This window comes from Fusarium fujikuroi, chromosome FFUJ_chr10 (assembly GCF_900079805.1).
Source record: "Fusarium fujikuroi IMI 58289 draft genome, chromosome FFUJ_chr10".
Classification (NCBI taxonomy): Eukaryota; Fungi; Ascomycota; class Sordariomycetes; order Hypocreales; family Nectriaceae; genus Fusarium; species Fusarium fujikuroi.
Window position 1 is genome coordinate 20,391 of NC_036631.1, and position 19,871 is coordinate 40,261.

The 19,871-nt window shown below is 46.7% G+C and overlaps 9 protein-coding genes; 5 read left to right on the forward strand and 4 right to left on the reverse strand.

Annotated features, from left to right (window-relative positions):
* Window positions 1-345: 345 nt before the first annotated feature.
* FFUJ_10209 (related to cutinase transcription factor 1 beta) lies at window positions 346-3,041 on the reverse strand (the record flags this gene model as incomplete). XM_023568965.1 has 6 exons in its annotated part: window positions 346-1,036; window positions 1,088-1,264; window positions 1,319-1,959; window positions 2,022-2,102; window positions 2,155-2,821; window positions 2,869-3,041. 6 exons carry the CDS (start codon window positions 3,039-3,041, stop codon window positions 346-348), a joined length of 2,430 nt encoding a protein of 809 aa, XP_023436245.1.
* Window positions 3,042-3,582: 541 nt separating this feature from the next.
* Window positions 3,583-4,953, reverse strand: FFUJ_10210 (related to zinc-containing long-chain alcohol dehydrogenase; the record flags this gene model as incomplete). XM_023568966.1 has 6 exons in its annotated part: window positions 3,583-3,654; window positions 3,705-3,776; window positions 3,826-3,876; window positions 3,926-4,228; window positions 4,277-4,698; window positions 4,755-4,953. The coding sequence occupies 6 exons, from the start codon at window positions 4,951-4,953 to the stop codon at window positions 3,583-3,585; spliced, it is 1,119 nt and encodes a 372-aa protein (XP_023436246.1).
* A 416-nt stretch (window positions 4,954-5,369) lies between these two features.
* FFUJ_10211 (related to aldehyde dehydrogenase (NAD+), mitochondrial) lies at window positions 5,370-6,990 on the forward strand (the record flags this gene model as incomplete). XM_023568967.1 has 4 exons in its annotated part: window positions 5,370-5,678; window positions 5,737-5,896; window positions 5,946-6,234; window positions 6,297-6,990. The coding sequence occupies 4 exons, from the start codon at window positions 5,370-5,372 to the stop codon at window positions 6,988-6,990; spliced, it is 1,452 nt and encodes a 483-aa protein (XP_023436247.1).
* Window positions 6,991-7,678: 688 nt separating this feature from the next.
* Window positions 7,679-9,666, forward strand: FFUJ_10212 (related to pisatin demethylase cytochrome P450; the record flags this gene model as incomplete). XM_023568968.1 has 7 exons in its annotated part: window positions 7,679-8,111; window positions 8,164-8,346; window positions 8,401-8,735; window positions 8,791-8,912; window positions 8,972-9,267; window positions 9,323-9,424; window positions 9,473-9,666. The coding sequence occupies 7 exons, from the start codon at window positions 7,679-7,681 to the stop codon at window positions 9,664-9,666; spliced, it is 1,665 nt and encodes a 554-aa protein (XP_023436248.1).
* A 104-nt stretch (window positions 9,667-9,770) lies between these two features.
* Window positions 9,771-10,688, reverse strand: FFUJ_10213 (uncharacterized protein; the record flags this gene model as incomplete). The annotated part of the gene is made up of 1 exon (XM_023568969.1): window positions 9,771-10,688. One exon carries the CDS (start codon window positions 10,686-10,688, stop codon window positions 9,771-9,773), a length of 918 nt encoding a protein of 305 aa, XP_023436249.1.
* Window positions 10,689-11,443: 755 nt separating this feature from the next.
* On the forward strand, window positions 11,444-12,358 carry FFUJ_10214 (uncharacterized protein; the record flags this gene model as incomplete). Its single annotated transcript, XM_023568970.1, has 1 exon — window positions 11,444-12,358. The coding sequence occupies one exon, from the start codon at window positions 11,444-11,446 to the stop codon at window positions 12,356-12,358; it is 915 nt and encodes a 304-aa protein (XP_023436250.1).
* A 1,631-nt stretch (window positions 12,359-13,989) lies between these two features.
* FFUJ_10215 (related to aminotriazole resistance protein) lies at window positions 13,990-15,124 on the forward strand (the record flags this gene model as incomplete). XM_023568971.1 has 3 exons in its annotated part: window positions 13,990-14,483; window positions 14,539-14,609; window positions 14,667-15,124. 3 exons carry the CDS (start codon window positions 13,990-13,992, stop codon window positions 15,122-15,124), a joined length of 1,023 nt encoding a protein of 340 aa, XP_023436251.1.
* A 1,136-nt stretch (window positions 15,125-16,260) lies between these two features.
* Window positions 16,261-17,609, forward strand: FFUJ_10216 (related to G protein coupled receptor like protein; the record flags this gene model as incomplete). XM_023568972.1 has 3 exons in its annotated part: window positions 16,261-16,481; window positions 16,563-16,826; window positions 16,877-17,609. 3 exons carry the CDS (start codon window positions 16,261-16,263, stop codon window positions 17,607-17,609), a joined length of 1,218 nt encoding a protein of 405 aa, XP_023436252.1.
* A 188-nt stretch (window positions 17,610-17,797) lies between these two features.
* FFUJ_10217 (uncharacterized protein) lies at window positions 17,798-19,440 on the reverse strand (the record flags this gene model as incomplete). XM_023568973.1 has 3 exons in its annotated part: window positions 17,798-18,859; window positions 18,907-19,002; window positions 19,054-19,440. 3 exons carry the CDS (start codon window positions 19,438-19,440, stop codon window positions 17,798-17,800), a joined length of 1,545 nt encoding a protein of 514 aa, XP_023436253.1.
* Between the last annotated feature and the right edge of the window lie 431 nt (window positions 19,441-19,871).

The following is a 19,871-nucleotide window of genomic DNA, read 5'->3' on the forward strand; positions in this document are numbered from 1 at the left end:
GGAAATAGTACATAATAGAAACAAAAGATATTTCATCTTCTAAATTCAGGTATAAAGGAATAGTAACTTATTTGCGAAGTCTGGCATCACATGCATGCTCTTATATTCATTCGAGGTATTGACATCCTACCCTGTATGGCACACAGCAGTGCTGGAACGAATCCATTTTAGGGAGGTTAGCCGACTTTATCTTATCCACATTGGCACTTTCAGACAAATCAGGTAACCTAGAACAAAATGAAGCTTCGAGATCTTTCCTGAACCGGTGATAGTGCTTAAAGATTACAAGGATATAAGCTATTTATAGAAAGAAGCCAAGAGTACGGAGTATTAGATTAAGTTTAACTACAGAATCAAGACATCAGTTTCTCCAGCCTGTCGCTCAGACCTGTTAAAGTCTATCGGAGCCTGCATATCATCCATTCCAAAGTCATAATGAACAAACTCATGCATATCATCCAGCATCTGAGGTCCTAGTGAAAACTGATCTTGGCTAACCTCGGGTGATTTAGCATCCGCTCTTGGCGCCTTGTAGTGCTCGCAAGCGGTGTCATCGACAGTTTGCTCAGGGGAACCTATGTCGATGGTCAAGAGCCTAGGAGAAGGTAGACGCGTATGAGGTGCAGCGTGACCAAGGGTAGAGTCCTCAGAGTATCGCCCGAGAGCTAACGAGTGGTCGATAGTTCGAGAAAGCCGGAAGTATAAAATAGGTTCCATGACGAGGACATTACCCCAGTCGTTGGCATAATCGTTGCCTTTGGTCAATTGGGATTTCGATCCCAGACATCCGACAGCGTCAATGCAGGAACCATTAGGTGAGCTTGTCTCATTCTCTGCGTCCTGTATCGTGGCATAATCCATAGCTGTTCTGATGAAGGTCCAAACATCATCAACTCCATCATAGAGTTTCTGCATAGTCTTCATGGTTTCGACATAAACATTGAGCTTTCCTTGCTTCTGGGCTATCTGTAGTGGCCTCTTTGCAAGTCTAACATCAAGGATGTGTAGCACTAGAGGAACAGCGATATATGCAGCACTAGAAACAGATCATCAGCAATAGCAAATAACGAATCAGATATCAACTCACATGCTGATTGGCAAGAACCTTTCTAACCTCAGTTGGATAAGCTCTTTGAGATTCTCAGTGATGCCAAGGGCAGCATCTTCGATTTTGCTCTTAGTCTGTTGCAGGTCCGAAGTCGCTTTGGTCTGTTCCTGACTGATGATAAAGGCCTTGTGCTGATAAAGGGCGAAGCAGGCAGCGCTTTTGGACAGTCAGAAGCTAAATAAATGACTGGACTCGAGCGGTGATACTTACTAGTAGTATATGTAGAGTAAGTTTGTGTATAGCACAAGAGACCCCTCACGAGTGATGATACCAGCAGGCGTTGGAAACTGGATGGTTGCCCTTTCGAACCAAGCTTCCAAGCCAGCCTCGCACGACTGCAGTGATTCCCGTCCCTTTTGGGCATCATGAACCACTGGTGAATGAATATCAGTCAAGCGGCCTGTAGGATAAACGATCTTGATGACATCAGTGAGTGGAACAGTCAGCTCACACAGCGTGATGAATAACCGGACTAGCGTTCGTTTAGTTTGTGGTGCGTAGACCTGGGACCCGTCAATCTCTCGCCAAAAGTCTTTCTCGGTAGGCAAGTAGTTGGTGTGAGCCACATCAAGTGATGTAATGTGTAGTTGTCGTCGCATCCCAAGAGGAAGTATTCGGTCCCGTACTATACAGCACCACCAAAGTCGTTTCAGCTCATTTACCGAAGTCAAACTCGGGTTTAGGCTGGTATGGAATTGATCCGCACCTGCGGCTTGAGCCAAGTGGATTGCAGTTGAGAGCCAGATTGAATTGGTACGTTTCTGATCCTTCATTGTTCCATTGTAGGATAGCAATAGTGCCCCCTGCGTACTGGACACAAGGTTCCTCTCACTGCAAAGATCAAACAAGAGCTGCAATTCAGGTCAGTCATGATTTACCTACCAGCACGACTCGCCGAGCATATTGAACCTACCTTACTGCGACGGTAGTATGTGTTCCGTGCGTTATGTACTGAAGCAAATCCAAGACTTTTCAGGGTTGAAAATGGTAGAAACTGCAAAGTCAGCAAATTCTGTCTCAAGATGTACCAAAAGCTTGTAACATACACTACATGCAGTGAATAGCATGGCTTGGAAGACAAAAAGGGAGAGATTTGATCTGCCGCGTGCAGGCCTCGAATAGATGGTCCAGAACCAGGCTTCATCCAGCAATGGAAGCGCCGGGTGAACATGCAAAAAGTACTCTTGAACAAACTCATCCAAGGCTTCCGGAGTAGGGACACGAAAACAGCCTTGGCCTTCGAGGTAGTTTATATCATCGGGTAATAAACCAGAGATATCGAGGTCAAGGAAAGAGTAGTATGAGTATATAATATGCGATTGGCCAGACATCGTTGCATCGAAGTTTGGGGCTGGCTTTGACTCTGTTTGATGTAGCCGAGAGCTGTCTGAGACAACTGTGAAGTCAGAATCTTTGCGCTGGTTGAGAACCATGTCAAAGATTTCAGATTCTTTGTCACGACTTTCGGTTGGACCTTGAATGAATCGTTCGGCAGGGAAACTTATCTCAGGTTCATCCCAAACCGCCTCGAAGCACATAGACGGGCTTTCAGGGCCACATTCCACTGAGTGACCTGGCTCTAGACATGGATCGTTTAGGGTGTCCATGTCATCCGACACAGCAGAGCTTGGGTCCTTTGGTAAGATTGCCTGTAAGCTGTGTCTGAATTGTGTCCGCTGCTGCTTTTCGAGAACGACAGGAGATCGTTTTCGACTTGCTCATCTTAGCTTGAGCTGATGTTGGCTACCTAGAGAACCTACTATTTCGTGCGTCTGTCTTTCACAACACATTGGATGTTATCAAGGGCACAATTTGTGCACTGATGCGGTCTATGGGTGACGTCGCATCGCACTTTGCGTGAGCGACAAGCTACACAGGCTTTGCTGGCTCGCTTCCGTCGAGGATTCGCGCCATGAGACATTGCCTCCTCCATTGTGGACGCTGTTACTGTTTGGATAACGACGATGATGGATTTTGGGCCAGTAGTTGAGGTGGAAGACGCAAGATCTCCCTTGCAGAACTAACTGATGGTAACAGAGAGAAGAAGCTCTGAACGCGGGGTAAAACGCGGGGAAGTGGAAACTTCAGTCAAGGTACGAAGCATTTTACTCTATTGAATGCAGTTATTCGCAGGGTTGACTCGACTCAATTGACTCAGAGTCCATGCGCTCTGACTCGGCCATGTTTTGTCAACCAACGCTATGTCCTAATGAAGTAAGTCAATGTCCCAAAACAAGATTTACATTATCCACAACACTTGACAACCGCGCATGATTTTACCGAGGGTCAATTCCAACCAATGAATTCCTGCGTTCGTAGCAGTAGAGAGACCGACAAAAATTGACTGTGCTGAGCATTCCATCCGAGATCTGCCCAGTTGCTCCTCTGAGTTACGTCTCTAAATGTAACCATACCTGCAACTTGAGACAGTAATGGTAGATACAAGATAACCAATACGCGCATTAAAATCACAACTACCAGACAATAACTGGCTTCACTGTTTTCCCGTTTTTCATATCAATTAAAGCCGTCTCAAAATCTTCTGGCTATATCAAGTTGTCAGTACAGACTCCCTACCAATAATTAAGGGACATACCTTGTAAAGGCTGATCAGCTTATCGATTGGTAGCTTGCCTTCCCGATACCACTGTACCATTCGGGGTAGATACTATGCACGTCAGAGCCTGGACTGCTGTCTGCGATGATTAAGCTCATACCTCATCAGGGATGGCATCACCTTCAATGGTTCCTCGAATGACTTTCCCGGTCTGACCTGGATTAGCTTCGTAAGGATGACGAGTCGGGTGCAGATCATACCTGCATAAATGTGACCAGATGAAGATCCATCATGGCATCTAGTGGTGGTACTCCAATAAATATCAGTTGACCTCTGTTTGAAGTAGCCTCTAGACCTGCCTTGATGAGACCCATGTTCCCTGTCGTGTCAATCGTTATGCTAGAGCCTCTCCCATCAGTGACCTTTTTTATTTCTTCTTGCATGTCAATGTTCTCATCGGATGTGTTGATCACATGAGTCGCTCCAAGAGCTTTGGCTAAATCCAGTCTTTCTGGTACACGATCAATGCCGATGATGGTCTCGCAGGCCTGCATCTTTGCTGTCTGGAAGATATCAGCTTGTTCTTCATGCTTTCGAACATAGTTTCTTACCATTATGGAGACCAATCCGACACCACCAAGGCCTATAACTGCGACTCTGTCTTTCTCATTTGCTCTGGCAACATTTTCGACCGTCGCCGCACCAGTCTGAAATCCACAACCCATTGGCGCGAACAACTTCAACTCCTCCTCAGTCTTGATGATGTTGGTAACATTCACAACAGATGTTTCCTTTACAACTGCCAGTTCAGCAAACGACGATTGCCCGAAAAAGTTGCCACGCAGGTCGTTGCCCTCTGCTGTATATGTTGCATCCTCGCCACCGTAATTGATCTCGACGAACTTGCTGCAAAAGGAGGGATGGTCTTCTTTGCAGTCATGGCAATTTTGACAGCTGTGAAAGGAAAGAAGAACAAAGTCACCTGGGCGAGCTTTGGTTACCCCAGGCCCAGCTTCCACTACAACACCAGCACCTAAACACGAGCCTCAGTGATCATGGTACGGATGACAAGGAACATTCCAAACTGACCTTCGTGTCCCAGTACTTTAGGATATGGGATTTGATTGGCAGGCCAAGTGGCAAATATCAGGTCAGTGTGACAAATGCCAGTAGCGACAACTCGAATAAGCAGTTCACTGGATCGGGCCGCCCGCACAGAGCCATTTACCAGTCTCAAGTCAGGCGTGGTGCCCTGAGGCTCGTATGCTGCGATAAACTTGGTGTTCATAATTGTTAATAATAATATGCTTAAGCATGAATTCGATGTTGATCACTGTGAGCAGGTACACAGGATGATTTATTGAACAAATACCCCACAACATGACTAGCCTAAATAGAGCTAGCAAAACATTCTATCCTCAAGATTACCTTCAGCCGATGCGAAAAACCCTCGGCAGAAATAACAAGCCAACCGGCCCAAATATTCTAGCCTCGTGATAGCATGCAACTAACTCATTATGGATATGGAACGCGGGGTAAATACCTTGGCAAACCTTTGCACGTGTAAAGGCAACTTATATCAAGCCTCAAGGCAGAAGTGATATGCATATAACATAAACAGCCTGATACTAATCTTCCAAAAGCAGTTCTTTGAGTAGGAGACACACCTCAAACTGTCGCATCCACCAATTACAGCAAACCAGAATGGCTGTCACTACTTATCCGGAGAACATGGATTTCTCAACCTTTTCCAATATTATCAATGGCCAAGTTAAAGGTACCGCCACCACACGTCATGGCGTCAACCCTTCATCACGCGAGGCGTTGCCAGACTGTCCTGTGTCAACCCAAACAGACGTTGAGGATGCTATACAAGCAGCCCGCTCTGCATTCCAAAGTTGGAAAACGACACCTATTGAGGTTCGAAAAGAGAATATCAAGGGCTTGGCAGATGCGCTCTTGGCACAGAAAGCAGAATTCGCGCGTCTGCTTATAGCGGAGCAGGGAAAGCCTGTAAGTCTTGAACTTTCATTTGACTGTTGGCCTCGGAAAACTCATATGTTGGCTACAGGCTATGTTTGCCGACCATGAGATCGGTCGTGGAGTTCACTGGCTTACTGGGACATGTGAGCTTGATATGCCCGTGGACGAGGTTGATGACGATCCAGAGAGGCGCATCTCGACTCGTTATGTGCCTCTTGGAGTGGTTGCTGCGATAGTCCCATGGAATTGTAGGTCTTATGTCTCGTCTGCAGGCTTCGGGCTAACTCCTTGTTGAAGATCCCATCATGCTTCTGTGCGGAAAGCTTGGTCCGGCACTGATGGCAGGCAACTGTATCATTGTCAAGCCCTCTCCCTTTACACCCTATTGTGGCATTAAAATAGTCGAGCTTGCACAGCGATTCTTCCCACCTGGCGTTGTGCAAGTCTTGAGCGGGGGCGATGATCTAGGCCCTATGTTGACAGCTCACCCAGGCATTGATAAGATCAGCTTTACTGGCTCCACGGCCACGGGTAAGAGGGTCATGGAGAGCGCAAGCAAGAATTTGACCAGGGTTACTTTAGAGCTGTAAGTATACCCAAGTTGACCTGCATCTCCCTGCCCAGTACACCCCGGCTTACATGAAACAGGGGAGGCAACGATGCTGCGATTATCTGTGCAGATGCAGACATAGAGAATACCGCTTCACAAATTGCAATGGCCGCATTTATGAACGCCGGTCAGATCTGCATTGCTGTCAAGCGCATTTATGTACATCAGGACATATACGACGCTTTCAAGGCCTCTTTCATCAAACACGTATCACACCTCAAAGTTGGCGACGGGTTTGCAGATGGCACCTTCATGGGACCAGTCCAGAATGAACTGCAATTTGAGCGTGTCAAGGTGCACCTCGATGACATAGCAAAAAATAATTACGCTGTTTTGAAGGGCGGAGACATGTCAGAGAGTCTGCAGAAAGGGTACTTCATCCAACCTACTGTTGTGGATAACCCGCCAGATGATAGCAAGATCGTCACCGAAGAACCCTTTGGGCCAGTGGTGCCTTTGCTAAAGTGGTCTAAGGTAGACGAGGTCTTGTCTCGTGTCAACTCAAGCGACATGGGCCTGGGAGGTTCAGTTTGGACGGCTGATGAAGAGCTTGCGATGCGCATCGCTGATGGACTTGATGTCGGCAGTGTTTGGTTCAACGAGCATCTAGCTATTGAACCTAAAGCTACATTCGGAGGTCACAAGAACAGTGGCTTAGGACGTGAATGGGGTGTTGATGGGCTGCGAGGATATTGCAACTCCAAGACATATTTTATCAAGAAGAGCAAGTAGACACACTGTACAAGCAGCTACAAAATGAATCAGATCCAAATCTTACTCCATCACCAAGATTAATCTTGTGTATGCCAAACCACTCCGACCTGAATGTCTTGCAACTCAGCTTCAGAGTATCTTTTACGGCTTCCCTTTCCTCAGAAGCAGAGGCTGAAAACATCAGTGGCCTGGGACCAAGTATCCCAAAACGAACAAGCTGGTTGCGTATCATTACTAGTGCTCGCTTGCGAGTTGTTGGGTGCATGCGGCAGCTCTGTCTAAGCCACGTTAGTGAGACACTATTTATACGGCCCACGGTTAACGGCACAAATTGAACCACTCACGAATCGTTTTTACATATCAGAGCACCCTCACCAGTTCATTCAGTCCACTCTTCCCCAGATTCCCCGCTATTCCCCATAGCGCGCTAACCTTTCTGCTATGCCCTTCTGGATGACCCCGCGTTGCGATCCTCAGTTTGTCCCCCTTAGCAAGTTTAGTGTAACGAATGAAGTTACCGAGGCCGAAATTCATGCCACAAAACATCCTTTGGCTTGGCTCACCTGATCCAGCCCTTGTATCACCACTATGGTTATGATATCCTCGTCTTAAATGGTCCTCCACGGCCCATTCACATGCATTGACCGGATCAACCTTCTTTTACGTTCCTTTCAAATCGCTATTCTCATCAGATTGTTTTATCAACATGGACCACGTCATGATGGTTGAGCCCAAAAGCCCTGAGGCCCTTGTGGTCTCGTTTACCAGTGGCTGTCTCTTACACATTCTCTTCTACCGTAGGGGAGAATGGGACACACTTGCGCTCCGAATCTTGCAGGCCTATGCTACATTGCCCATCATTGTTATTGGGTTGTTACGCTTGGCTGAATTCAAAGGATGGCAGCATGGCAACAATCTTTCGGCTGCATCCGTCCTTTTGCTCGAAGGCGCTCACATACTCGGGCTTATAACCAGCATCCTTTGTTATCGCATCGTCTTCCATCCCTTGAACAAGTTCCCTGGGCCACTTTACGCTCGAATCTCAAACTTCTATCCGACCTACCTCACTACCAAGAACACGCATCTGTATGAAGAGGTTGAGCAACTCCATCACCAATACGGTGATTTCGTTAGATTGGGTTAGTATCTCCCCCTCCAGCTTCCGATCTCAAATTAAATCTTCGCCTCTAGGACCAACACAACTCTCCATTACACACCCAAAGGCGATCGATGCTATCTACTCTGCCAAATCCCCATGCACCAAAGGCCCGTTCTACAACATTCTCAACCCTCGTATCTCGTTACACATGATTCGCGACCACAAGGAGCACAGCGCTAGGCGAAAGACCTGGGATAGAGCCCTAAGCTCTAAATGTAAGAGCTACTCTTTTCGCATACCCATCTATTCACCAGCTAACAAGTATAAAGCACTACGTGACTACGAACCTCGCGTCACAAAGTATACTACACAATTACTCGATCGTCTCAATGAGATGCAAGGCACGACTATCAACGCCTCGGACTGGTTGAACTTTTACAGCTTCGACGTTATGGGTGATCTTGCTTTTGGCAAGTCCTTCAACATGTTACGTGACGGTGTCAATCATTACTTCCTGAGTTCGCTGCATGGCTCAATGAAGATGGTTGGTGCTCTTGCCCACATTTCATGGGTTATCCCCATCCTGAAACTCATCCCCGCCGTCAATTCTGAGGACCGACAGTTCTGGGCGTGGATTTCAGGTCAAGTTGAGGAACGATCAAAGGTACGCCTCTTTCCCTGAGCAACCTGGTGACTGGACTAACACAGACGACGAGTAGATGAAGCCTGATAATCCCGATGTCTTTGCTTGGATCCTCGAGGAGTACGAGCGCAATCCAAAGACACACCAAGCAAAGCTCAATGTTGAAGCCGAAGCCTATCTAATCGCAGTTGCTGGAAGGTATGTACTCGGTGTTATTTCTGGGCACCAGAGTCGCTTTGAGACTTACTAGACTACAGTGACACGACCGCTGCGACTTTGACTGGTCTTCTCTTCGAGCTGGCGACCAATCCCTCTCAAATCATCAAGCTGAGAGAGGAGATTGACCAGTACTTTATGGACAGAGAACACGCAGACCATACATCACTCTCCAACCTCATTCACTTGAATGCGGTAATCGACGAGTCCCTTCGTTTACACCCGCCAGTCCCATCAGGTTTGCAGAGAGTCACTCCCCCACAGGGACTGATGGTAGGGGACACCTTCATACCAGGCAATACTATTGTTCAGGTTCCCATGCATACAATTCAGCGAGGTAGGTTATTTTCCGTCTGCCTCATTGTACAGAAACAGCTGATCATGTTGATTAGATGAACGCAATTTCGCACGACCATCAGAGTTCATCCCAGAGCGTTGGACAACATCACCTGAGTTGACCAAAGATAAGACAGTCTACGCACCCTTCTCAATCGGTAATATTAAGTTTGCCATCCATCTGAACTTATGCTGACTCTAAGAAGGTCGATATTCTTGTGTCGGGAAGCAGCTTGGTTTGATGGAAGTGAGATATGTTATAGCACATATTATAAGGGCATTCGATGTGAGACTTGGTCAGGGCCAGACTAAAGAGGGCTTTTTAAAGTCCAAGATGGATACGTTCACACTGGCCACGCCAAACCTTCACCTTGTCTTTACACCTCGTCCTACAACATGATGGCATTTATAAAAACACAATTTGTTAAGCACATGACGGGCAGACTTGCGTTATAGTTGAGCTTGATATAGCAGCAATGTTGATACTACCCCTAATGACTATAATTAAATCTCCTCCTCCTTATTCACAATAGTCGCAGCACCTCCACCCTCCGCCTCAGCAACGATCTTAGTTCTCAACACCTTTCCACTCTGATCGGTATATATGTTACAATAAGCACTGAGCCCATGATACGGTGCGTACGTGTACTGCAGCTCGTACTCCACCCCTTCATCACCAGTGATTGTCTTATTGTGGCCAGTGAACTTCATGTCCTTGTTGTAGAACCCAACTTCCTTACGACGCCTCTCAACTCCGTTGTTGTTCAGGTAGATATCGTATAGGAAGCCATCTTGTGTCAAGACGCGGTTCCTGTTTGTCGACCCTGAGAAGTCGTTGACGGAGTAGAGAATATTATTCTCAAGACGCGCAGTGAGATCTCTCTTCTCCAACGCCTCAGCATCTTCGCCAGATTCATTGCCTCCACTGCTTCCGCCAACGATATCGCCAACATCATCCACAATGTCCTTGACAGTATCTCCAAGGGTTGCAATGATGGGGTTCAGGTCGATACTCTCAAGAACATCATCGACCATACGAAGGATATTACCGAGACGGGCCTCAAGCTCGACCTTGGCTGTGACGTTGTAAATGCCGAGCTTGACACGATCAATTCCGAGATCGACACCAGCGTTGAAGTTCAGTAGATTGAGGACTTTTGCATCTAGGTTGATTTTGGCTGTGATGTTCTGCACCTCAATGGAGATCTCGCCCACTGAGACATTGGCGTTGAGGTAGACGTCTGGTTCCTCGTTGAGAGGCGCAATGCCGCTGTTGGTGTTTTCAGTCTCATATATGGCGGACTCATCGTCGCCTCGACGGTTCAGGCGATAGCCATAGTAGCCGTCACCTTTAGCTTTCGCGGTAGCAAAGCTTATAAACGAGGCCAGAGCCAAAGCGCCGAATAGTGAATGATGCTTCATGGTGAGGTTGAGTTTGCTGTTGGTAAAAGGAGTGTGAGAATGAAAGAGACAGCTGCACAGTCTAAAATGAGATGCCCTTCAGAAAGGGCGCAAGTCGTAGAATAGAAGAAAAAACACAAGCGACCCTCCTTCACAGAGCATCCCAACCAAGCTTGTAATAATTACCAAGTATCCCTGCTGAAAGTGGTGGAATAAGACTCAATCTAACTTGGTTGGATAACCCAGATTCAACGGTAAGCGAACTTGAAACAGCATCAACTCCGGTAGGAAAGTTCCGGCCCTGATCTCCAGCCTCCGAGGTTTCATTGATGCAGGGGAAATCACAACGAGTGGAGCCGTGATGGGCGTATGAGAAGCCTTGCTTGGGCCGGAGAGGGCTGTATTTCCGACAGACCCTTGTCACTGCGTCAATGCATGAACTCAATCTCGATCGATTACCCCGTAAAGCATATCAGTAATTTCATTCCAGTTCCGAAAATCCTGTTTCCTTATTGCTTGTAACTCAAAGGGCGGATAAGACCCGCGGTATAACCATCCCAATAAGCTCATAGAGCCGAACGCTTATGATGCGATGGGAGATTGCGCTGGTTCCAAGGGCCGTGTGACAAAGATCCACTTTATGCCATGGGGTAAATGATCAAAGACCTGGCGGTGGACGATGAGCAAGAAATGTCTCGACATACCATAATTGTCTCGAGTGATAGCGCATCGAACATCATCACCTCCTTCCAAACAGATTCCTCCCAAACTTCAACATGCGTCTCTCCATTTTTAAGCCTTTGATTCTGGCTCATCTTTTCAGTCTGGGCATTGCCCAAACACCAGACTCAACAGACCCAGCTACAACTGCAGAGAGCATCGCCATTCCCCCGACAGCTTCACCATCTGGTGCTGAGGATGCCACCAGCGACAGCACGGCTCAGCCGACATCTGCACCTGGAGGAGGAGGAGGGTCAAGTAACTCCTCACTTGGTCCTCCCGACGTTCATCTCAAAGTCCCAGAACTCTCTGTTGGCCGCATTGAGCTAGACGTCGACAATCTGCATGCAGACATCAACCTCAACGCTGATATTGCGAAGCTTGTTCAGATCAACGCCGGCATCCAAGTCGGCATTGACAAAGTCAACATCACAATTGCGGATGTAGAGGCTGAACTTGAGCTCGTGGTTCGCCTGGGCCATTTGGTCGAGATTGTCAACCGCACTCTGGCTTCTCTCGATCTGAACCCGGCTCTCATCAATTTGCTCGACTCCGTCGGCGACATTGTCGAAGGCGTCATCGGCGCTGTGGATGGTCTACTTGGATCTATCACCCAGGGCGACACGAAACTCAATTTCCTCATTGACAACCTTGGAAACATCGTGCAAGAAGTCACAAAAACGGGCAGCGATGTTGTCAGCTCGATTATCGGAAACTACAAGCAAAATATGACCTTCACTGGCGATGAGAAGACTTTGCAAAATGGTCTCACGCAGAGGACATACGAGTACAAGGAGCTCAGTGCTCTTGTAAACATTGTATTTAACAAAGCTGGTCAAATTGTTCAGGCCATGGTTGTCAAAGGTGGCGGTAGTGGTTCCGGAGACGATGATGAGCCCAGTGGCAGTGCAACTGCGTCGCAAACAGCAACGGCTGCTCCCAGCCAAGCTACGACAACATCATCTGCTTAATGAAGGACCACGCTGTATCGCATCTATACACCATATTAATAAAAGTAACAACCATCACCATCTTCTCAGAAATTATACTATATTGTTGCCATTAGTGACCTATAAAATGTCGAACTGATGTATTATAACCTAAACTTAACACTAAAGCCATTATGAGATACTAAAGAATAGATTGCAACTATAAGAACATTTCGAGACGGCTATTAAAAACTGTTAATGTGACCTGATTTGTGTAGCCAGTATAGGCTCGACTAAGTTTTATAAAGCTGGTCTCCCTCCTGAAGGAGGGTTCGGTAGTAAGTTCAGTTCCTTTAGTGAACTTTTTGCATCAAGCTGTGATAATTATTTTTCTGCATCAAGTTGGCCTTAATAGGCTACTTCAGGGTTTCTTGGGCCTGCCTTATATCCACGAAACTACCCTTTGGCCACGCAACCTAACTCGTCTACTACTGCATTTTCTGCAAGCCATAAGGTTCTGAATGTCGTAATTAAGATAAAAGAAATATTTACTGACTCTTGGCCTTCATTAAACCGCAAAGGGCCAATATCGCTCACCTCAATGGGCTACTCGGAGATTCGATCATGCCTCAGGAACTACCTCACAGCTTTGTTCGGACAACCATATTGGCAATCATCCCCCTGTTTATCACGAAAAGCCAAATACTTTGATTGCGTCAATATGTATGAGAGAAAGTTCACACCCAAAACAAATAACCCTAACTAACATCCTAGAAGATACTTGCCAAGCCAATGGCGAAGAGAGCAGGGCCAGGCTCACCCTGCACATTCAGACACCCAACAATCGAAAATCTCATCCTGAAGAACAGTGTGCATATAACGTGACATGAGGACCGCTCTGACGTGCTGAGAGGACTGATGATGCGATCCTTGGCCATCGGTTATCAAAGCGGGGGAACTGACCGTTCGTCCATGTTCAGTTCAAAATTCACCAGTAAAGAAAATATTACTGCTATTTCCTTGACTTGGCTATTGAACACCAAACACTCGTTTTCCGGGCCTGGTGATGAAGATCGAACAATCCCCCATTGCGGACTTGGAGCTTGCAGTGACTATACCAGCGCCAGACGTTAGCCACAGCAATGCATGCCCGACACAGACACCAGCGCCAGAAGATTCAGGTCCTGGTGACCATCAATATCCACATCTATCAAGAATCCGAGCTTTTCTTCTAGTAACGGTTATATCCATCGCGGCCCTTCTCACCGTAAGCACCATTTCTGGCCAAAAATACATCCACTAACGAATTGACAGGTTCTCAACTCTCAGTCCATCGTTATCATCCTCCCTGACCTAGGAAATGCGATGCGAATACCCTCCTCTCGCCAACAACTCGTTGTATCAATTTATAACATCTCCACAGGTAGCGTTATGCTCCTTTGGGGTCGTTTAGCAGACGTATATGGTCGACGGTTAGGTTTCTTGTCAGGATCAGTCATATTTACCTTATCAACACTATTTCTTCCTTGGACTCGCTATGAAAAACCGTTCTACGTATTGAGAGCCGTGCAGGTAATGTCAGCTGCGGCTATTATGCCCTCTGGAATTGGTATTATGGCTTCGACCTTTGCACCAGGTCCTTCTAGAAACATGGCTTTCATCGAATGTCTGCCATGGCATCATTGGGTTCTGTCGTGGGTAGCCTTCTAGGTGGCTTTGTAGGATCGACTCTTGGTTGGAAGTGGGTGTTCTGGATACCAGCTATTGCATCCGCCTTTACAACTGCTGCTGGCTGGTTTGTCACAGCTAGTCATACAACGAGAATCGCTCCTCGAGGGATAACCGAGAATGCTGAGAGCAGTAAGAAACCCTATGTCGACTGGATCGGGGGAGGTCTCGTATCATCCAGCCTGACATTGCTTCTTGTTGCCATCGCGCAAGGAAACGTCTCCGGTTGGTCTACGCCTTGGATACCGCCGCTATTGGTTGTGTCTGTATCACTTCTAGGGGGCTTCATCTTCTATCAGCGCCGGTTGGAGATAGACCCAGACCGTATACCTCTGATGCGTATGTCCATGTTCGCGAAGAAACAGTTTTCTGCACTATTTGTGCTGGTCGGTTGTTTCTACGCGTCGTTTAATGGGTTTCTTGTGTTTGTCACATATTTGTGAGTATCCCGTATGGATCATATCACTCATGTGCATCTAGCTAACCTGGTGAAGCTATCAGAAGTACCAAGGACTGGGGGAGTTGCAGACGACACTTCGATTTCTTCCTGCCGGGATATCAGGCTGTGAGTACACTATTATGCTGAACTGTACTTATCACTTTTCTAATTTCATCACGACAGTACTCATATCCTTTGCCGTGTTTCCAGCACTAAATCTTCCTTACTTTATTGTACTTGTTGTTGGCCTTTCATGCAGCGTTGTATCTCCATTCCTCTTCGCAATACCATCAATTCCGCCAACTACTACTTATTGGGCATGGGGATTCCCTGCTATGTGTCTTTGTATGAGCGTTGAAATTGTTTGGCCTGTGTTTAGTCTGCTTACTGCTAAGTCTCTAGCGCAAGAAGATCAATCTCTTGGTGGTGGCCTTCTTCAAACGGTGAACAATGTCGGCCGTGCTTTGGGATTGGCAATTGCGACGGCTATACAGACTGCTGTTGCTGGGGATATCAATAATGAACAAGGATCGAATATATACTTGGACGGATTGAGAGCTGCACAGTGGTTTAACTTTACACTGGCCGTCACCGGGATATTACTAGCTTTAGTCTTCTTTAGAGGTTTAGATAGGTCATAACTTTAGGCATTATATTTATATTTATTATAAGACTTAATGTAAGCTTATATATCCTACGTGCCTAACTATAATTATTTGATTTATAGGTGTTTAATTTATTTAATATTAAGGACTACTCTGTGGCTTGGACTGACTCTAGCGATTATTTTACTGGCGCCAAATTGGAAAAGGAAGGTATAGGGCTTATGGACCATTAATCCCGCACACTGGGCCTATTATGCATAATGTTTTCCTTTTGTAATATGCGCTAGATCCTAGTTTGTCATGACTTGCTCCCAGACCATGCTAGAGCCTACGCTCGGTCCCTGAGGCGAATTACGAAAATCCACGGAAATTACAGCAAAGGGCCCCGGAAATAGTTTACCGTAGTTATTATCACTATGCCCTTACAGAATCTTTTAGGGGATGAGTCAGGTAAACATGCCTATCTAATGCTATATAATAGAGGTACTTATAAATTGGTTTAGTTAATATAAGTATTATTTCTTTCTTTCAAAGACATTAAACGCTTATAGTAAATTAAATGAGAAGAGTGCAGTACTGTAAATTAGTTCCATTACCTATAAGTACTAGTGTATATAAGCCGGCTTTGCGCGTAAATCCTTGGACTGAAAAACAAGAGTCTGAAGCTATTACGTGTTTGTTATCTGATTTAATTGGCTTATCAGCTGGCCTGGACATAAATTTAGAGGGTCCGTGGAGCAGAATGAATGATCGACAATGATCGACATTGATCAACAATGATCGACCCTGTTGTAGGAATTTAGTTAGGGGTAGTGGCAGATCACCGTGACCTGTCAGGTGTGTCGCAAATAAATCTGTGCACTAAAGCTCTCTTATTTACAGAGTGCTAGTCCTGTCTGTAGAGATTTATGTGCAGATCTTTTTGCAGCCTTCTTACCCGTTTAGCCGCGTTGGAAACATTACTCGCGTGCAAAGCAATAGGTGCGCTGATCTTATGCAAAACAAGCAAGATTGCCTCCTCCAACCCCGGAGCACTCTTTCCTAGTACCCCTTTCCACTTGCGTATTTATTTTATCAAAGACCGTCTTATACGGAGCTCTACAAATATCTTTACGTCCTTCTGTCAACACCAATGACTTCTCACGAGGTCGGTGATTCATTAGCTATTCACCATGGTCACCGCACCCGCAGCATCAGCCATTAGCGCTATAGAGCGAACATGCTCAGTACCTAGCCTTCTTGGTTCGCTCTTCATCATCGCCACCTTCTGTTCTTCGAAGCTGTTTCATAAGCCAATCAGCCGGATGCTTTTTTACGCCTCTTTTGGCAACATGATGAGCAATGTCGCTACTCTCATGTCCAAGAGCTTTCTCGATCAACCAGATTCTGTCGGGTGCCAAACGCAAGCATTTCTAATCGAGACGCGAGTTCTTTTCCGGTCTAATCTACTACTCATTTGCTGACCATTTGCTAGATTCATGTTTGCAGATGTCTTTTGGGCCCTAGCCATGGCGACGAATGTATACCTCACGTTCTACCATCGATTCGACGGCGTTAGGCTACGTAAATTAGAGCCACTTCACATTGGCCTATGTTATGGGATTCCGTTCATTATAGGCATCACCTTTATATTTGTAAGGAACAAAGATGGTCATCGGGCATACGGGAATGCGAACTTGTGGTGCTGGCTTACCGTGGAGTGGGATGCTTGGCAGCTGGCCACTTATGGACTGATATGGTAACACATTCCTTGGTCGTACTCAATGAACAGTTCTGACACGATCCTAGGCTGATTATTTTTATCGCCTTTACTATATACGTCCGGACCGGGATTACTATCTATAAATGGAAGAAACGTCTGAATAGCTTCTCAAATTCGTACGAACGGAACATTTCGTCTCAAGTCCCGCAGAATGCAAATCCTATGGTCATCGCCAAGACTACAAAAATCACGATTTCAACATCAGATTCTGCACCGACTGGCTTCGACCAGGCTTTTGGAACCGCAACGAGACCCGAGCCTGTCCATTCAGCAAATATTTACACCGGTCCCGCGCAGCCCATAGCGAATTCTTCCGACCAAAGCTACATCAGATCGCAGCAATCAGATCGCAAAGGACGCAGCCCGAGTGACGATGCAGCTATGTCATATGCCAAGACGGCCCTTCTATTTTTCACAGCGATGCTTATCACTTGGATTCCTGCAAGCGCGAACCGTCTGTACGTTCTTGTGGACGGCAAGTCATCCGTGTCGTTGGGATATCTAAGCGCATTTGTACTCCCTCTGCAGGGCTTCTGGAACGCCTTGATTTACTATTACACCTCTCGAGCCGCGTGTAAGCAAGTAATTGCTAGTCTAAGGACTGGGTGCCGCCCTCTGGAGGAAAGCGACGCCAACGGGTCTAGCTTTGCAGACGGAAATAACGAGCAGGGGTTTCAGCTGGAGCAGGTAAAAACTGCAAAAAGGGGACAAAGCTTTGGGGATACAGAAAGCACGACATCGCTAACAGCGAAAGTCTAAGGGTTCTTTTCTATCACAAGTTTTGGGTATTGATTGTGTTTTAAACTACATATATTAGGTAATGTCACTACTTTCAGCGATACGTTGTCTTCGAACCTAGCATACCACCAGTGTTCTTTATCTAGTGGCTCAGACAAACCTCGTAAGCAATGCCATCCCTCAATCTTAGAACCATCTCTGTCTGCAGATCATTCATACATCCTCACGTACGGAACATGAACTGCCTGATACTGAGATGTGTGAGGACCAAAGTGGCACTTCCAGTAGGTCCGATATTTGTTCGATGTCTTCGTCAGACCATCCTTCTTGGCCGTCGTGCTGGTTATCTTGGTGCATGGCATGTCTATATCAATAGTGCTCCATCGCTGGTACTCCACAGTGCCATACTCCATCTTCCAGCGACCATTCGTCAGGGTGAAGTCCTTCAACTGAGAGTCGGTTGCCCTGATGAGCCAGAAGTAGACCTTTACTGCCTCGGCCAGTTCTTTCTTCATGTTTTCCTGGATCGCGATGAGCCCATTGCGTACGTAATAGCCAGTCTGGTCAGTGTTGTCAAACTCCCCCTGGTTGACCTTCTCCCAGTCAATGGCCAGCATACGGGTGATGAGCTCGTGAAGCGCTTTAGAATCCGCCAGATATTCGGCGACAAACGACTTCAAAGGGCCAAGCTCAGTGGCTACCTTCTTAGAGGTAGTTGACATCCCACCAACCACAAGCATAAACTTGAAGACGTCCTTCGTGACTTTGATCTCGTTGTTCCGAATCTTGCTGATCATTTCATTTGCGGGAGGGATATAAGCCCAGTTTGACCTGAGCTTGTTGACATCATCTAACAAACTCTTCGTCTTGGTGTTGAAGCTGAATATCTGTCTGCCTGTGCTGAGCTTGTCGGACAAATTGATGACGATTTGCACATCTGTCATGAACCTTCGAATATTTGGTCGATTGCTCCCGCAATAGTCCATTTCAGTGCAGATGGAGTCGTAGTAGCCGCTGAGGATATACTCAACCTCATTAAAGGCTTCTTTAACGTTGTCCGTAGCAGTCATGACGTAGCCAGTGGACTTGGTAATAAGGTCTAGGTTGTCTCTCCAACGGTTGAGTATAGGTATGATAGGCCCAAGGAGAAGTTTGTACGAGGCGGTAAGGTAATTGCTGAAGACAGCGTAAATCTGTTCAGAGTTGCAGACACCTGTGACTCGGCAGGGATGGATAACGGAGATCATGGCACGAAAGGTTCCACGGGCCATCTGATACATGTTAGTTAAGCCATGCGTGGTATAGAACGGATACGTACATCAGCTCCAAGGACGACTTGCCAGCCAGTCGCCTTAAGTTTATTCAAGGTGGCATCACGACTTTGCGAGTATTTGAGACCTCCATCCGTCAAGCACTAGACTCGATCAGCGCAAAGAAACCCCAAAGCGACGCCTTGCAGCAATACCTTCTCCAGGGTCCCGGCCTGATCCAGATAGTAGTTATTCGCCAAGTCAAAGTTACCAGCCGAGGAAGACGTAAACTTGCCCTCAGAGTTTAGAGTGCGCAGTTTAGTGAAGCAATTGCAAATAGGATCCCGGGCCTTGAGGAATTTGTTGCCGAGTGTTGTGCCGAGGGCTTTGCGGAGTTGATCGCAGATGTTGACCTTGATGTAGTTGAACTGAATAGAGCGAACGTTCTTGCTCGACTTGACGATCTTGAATCCGTTTGGTACAGTGATGGTTGTTTTACAGCCATTATTGGCGCTGCCTGTACAGATGTCGGTTAAGCTGCTTTGCGCTGAAACCACATCACTCAGCAGCACCAGCGGAGCCAAAATAAGTGAGAATTTCATCGTTGAGTGGACTTTGCAGGAATGCAGCACAGTCTCACCCTCATTGCCTGCGATGAGCACCCTGTAAATAAGTGAAAGTGCCTCGCATAATTCGAGACTTTTCTCAAATCTGGTCACCGCCAGGGCATGAAGCTGAACCCAGTGGCGCAGGTAGCGCCTCCACCATGATCGATAGTCTCCAGATAGCGTTCAGCCCTTTTGAGAGCGGAAGTCGCTCAAAAGAGGATTCGTTAAGCGATACGACCTGCCAGAGATTAGGTGGCGTTACACCCAATAGTCGAGCTAGGCCCTTTGCGACAGCCGTTTGACATTTTACATAACTTTCTCGTGTTCTTGATCATGTGCGATGAACTGTTTGGTAGTCAGTAAAGTCTTGGCAAGTTGAAATGCCAAGACGGCTGGTGGTCTACGCAGGGTCCAGACCGCAACTA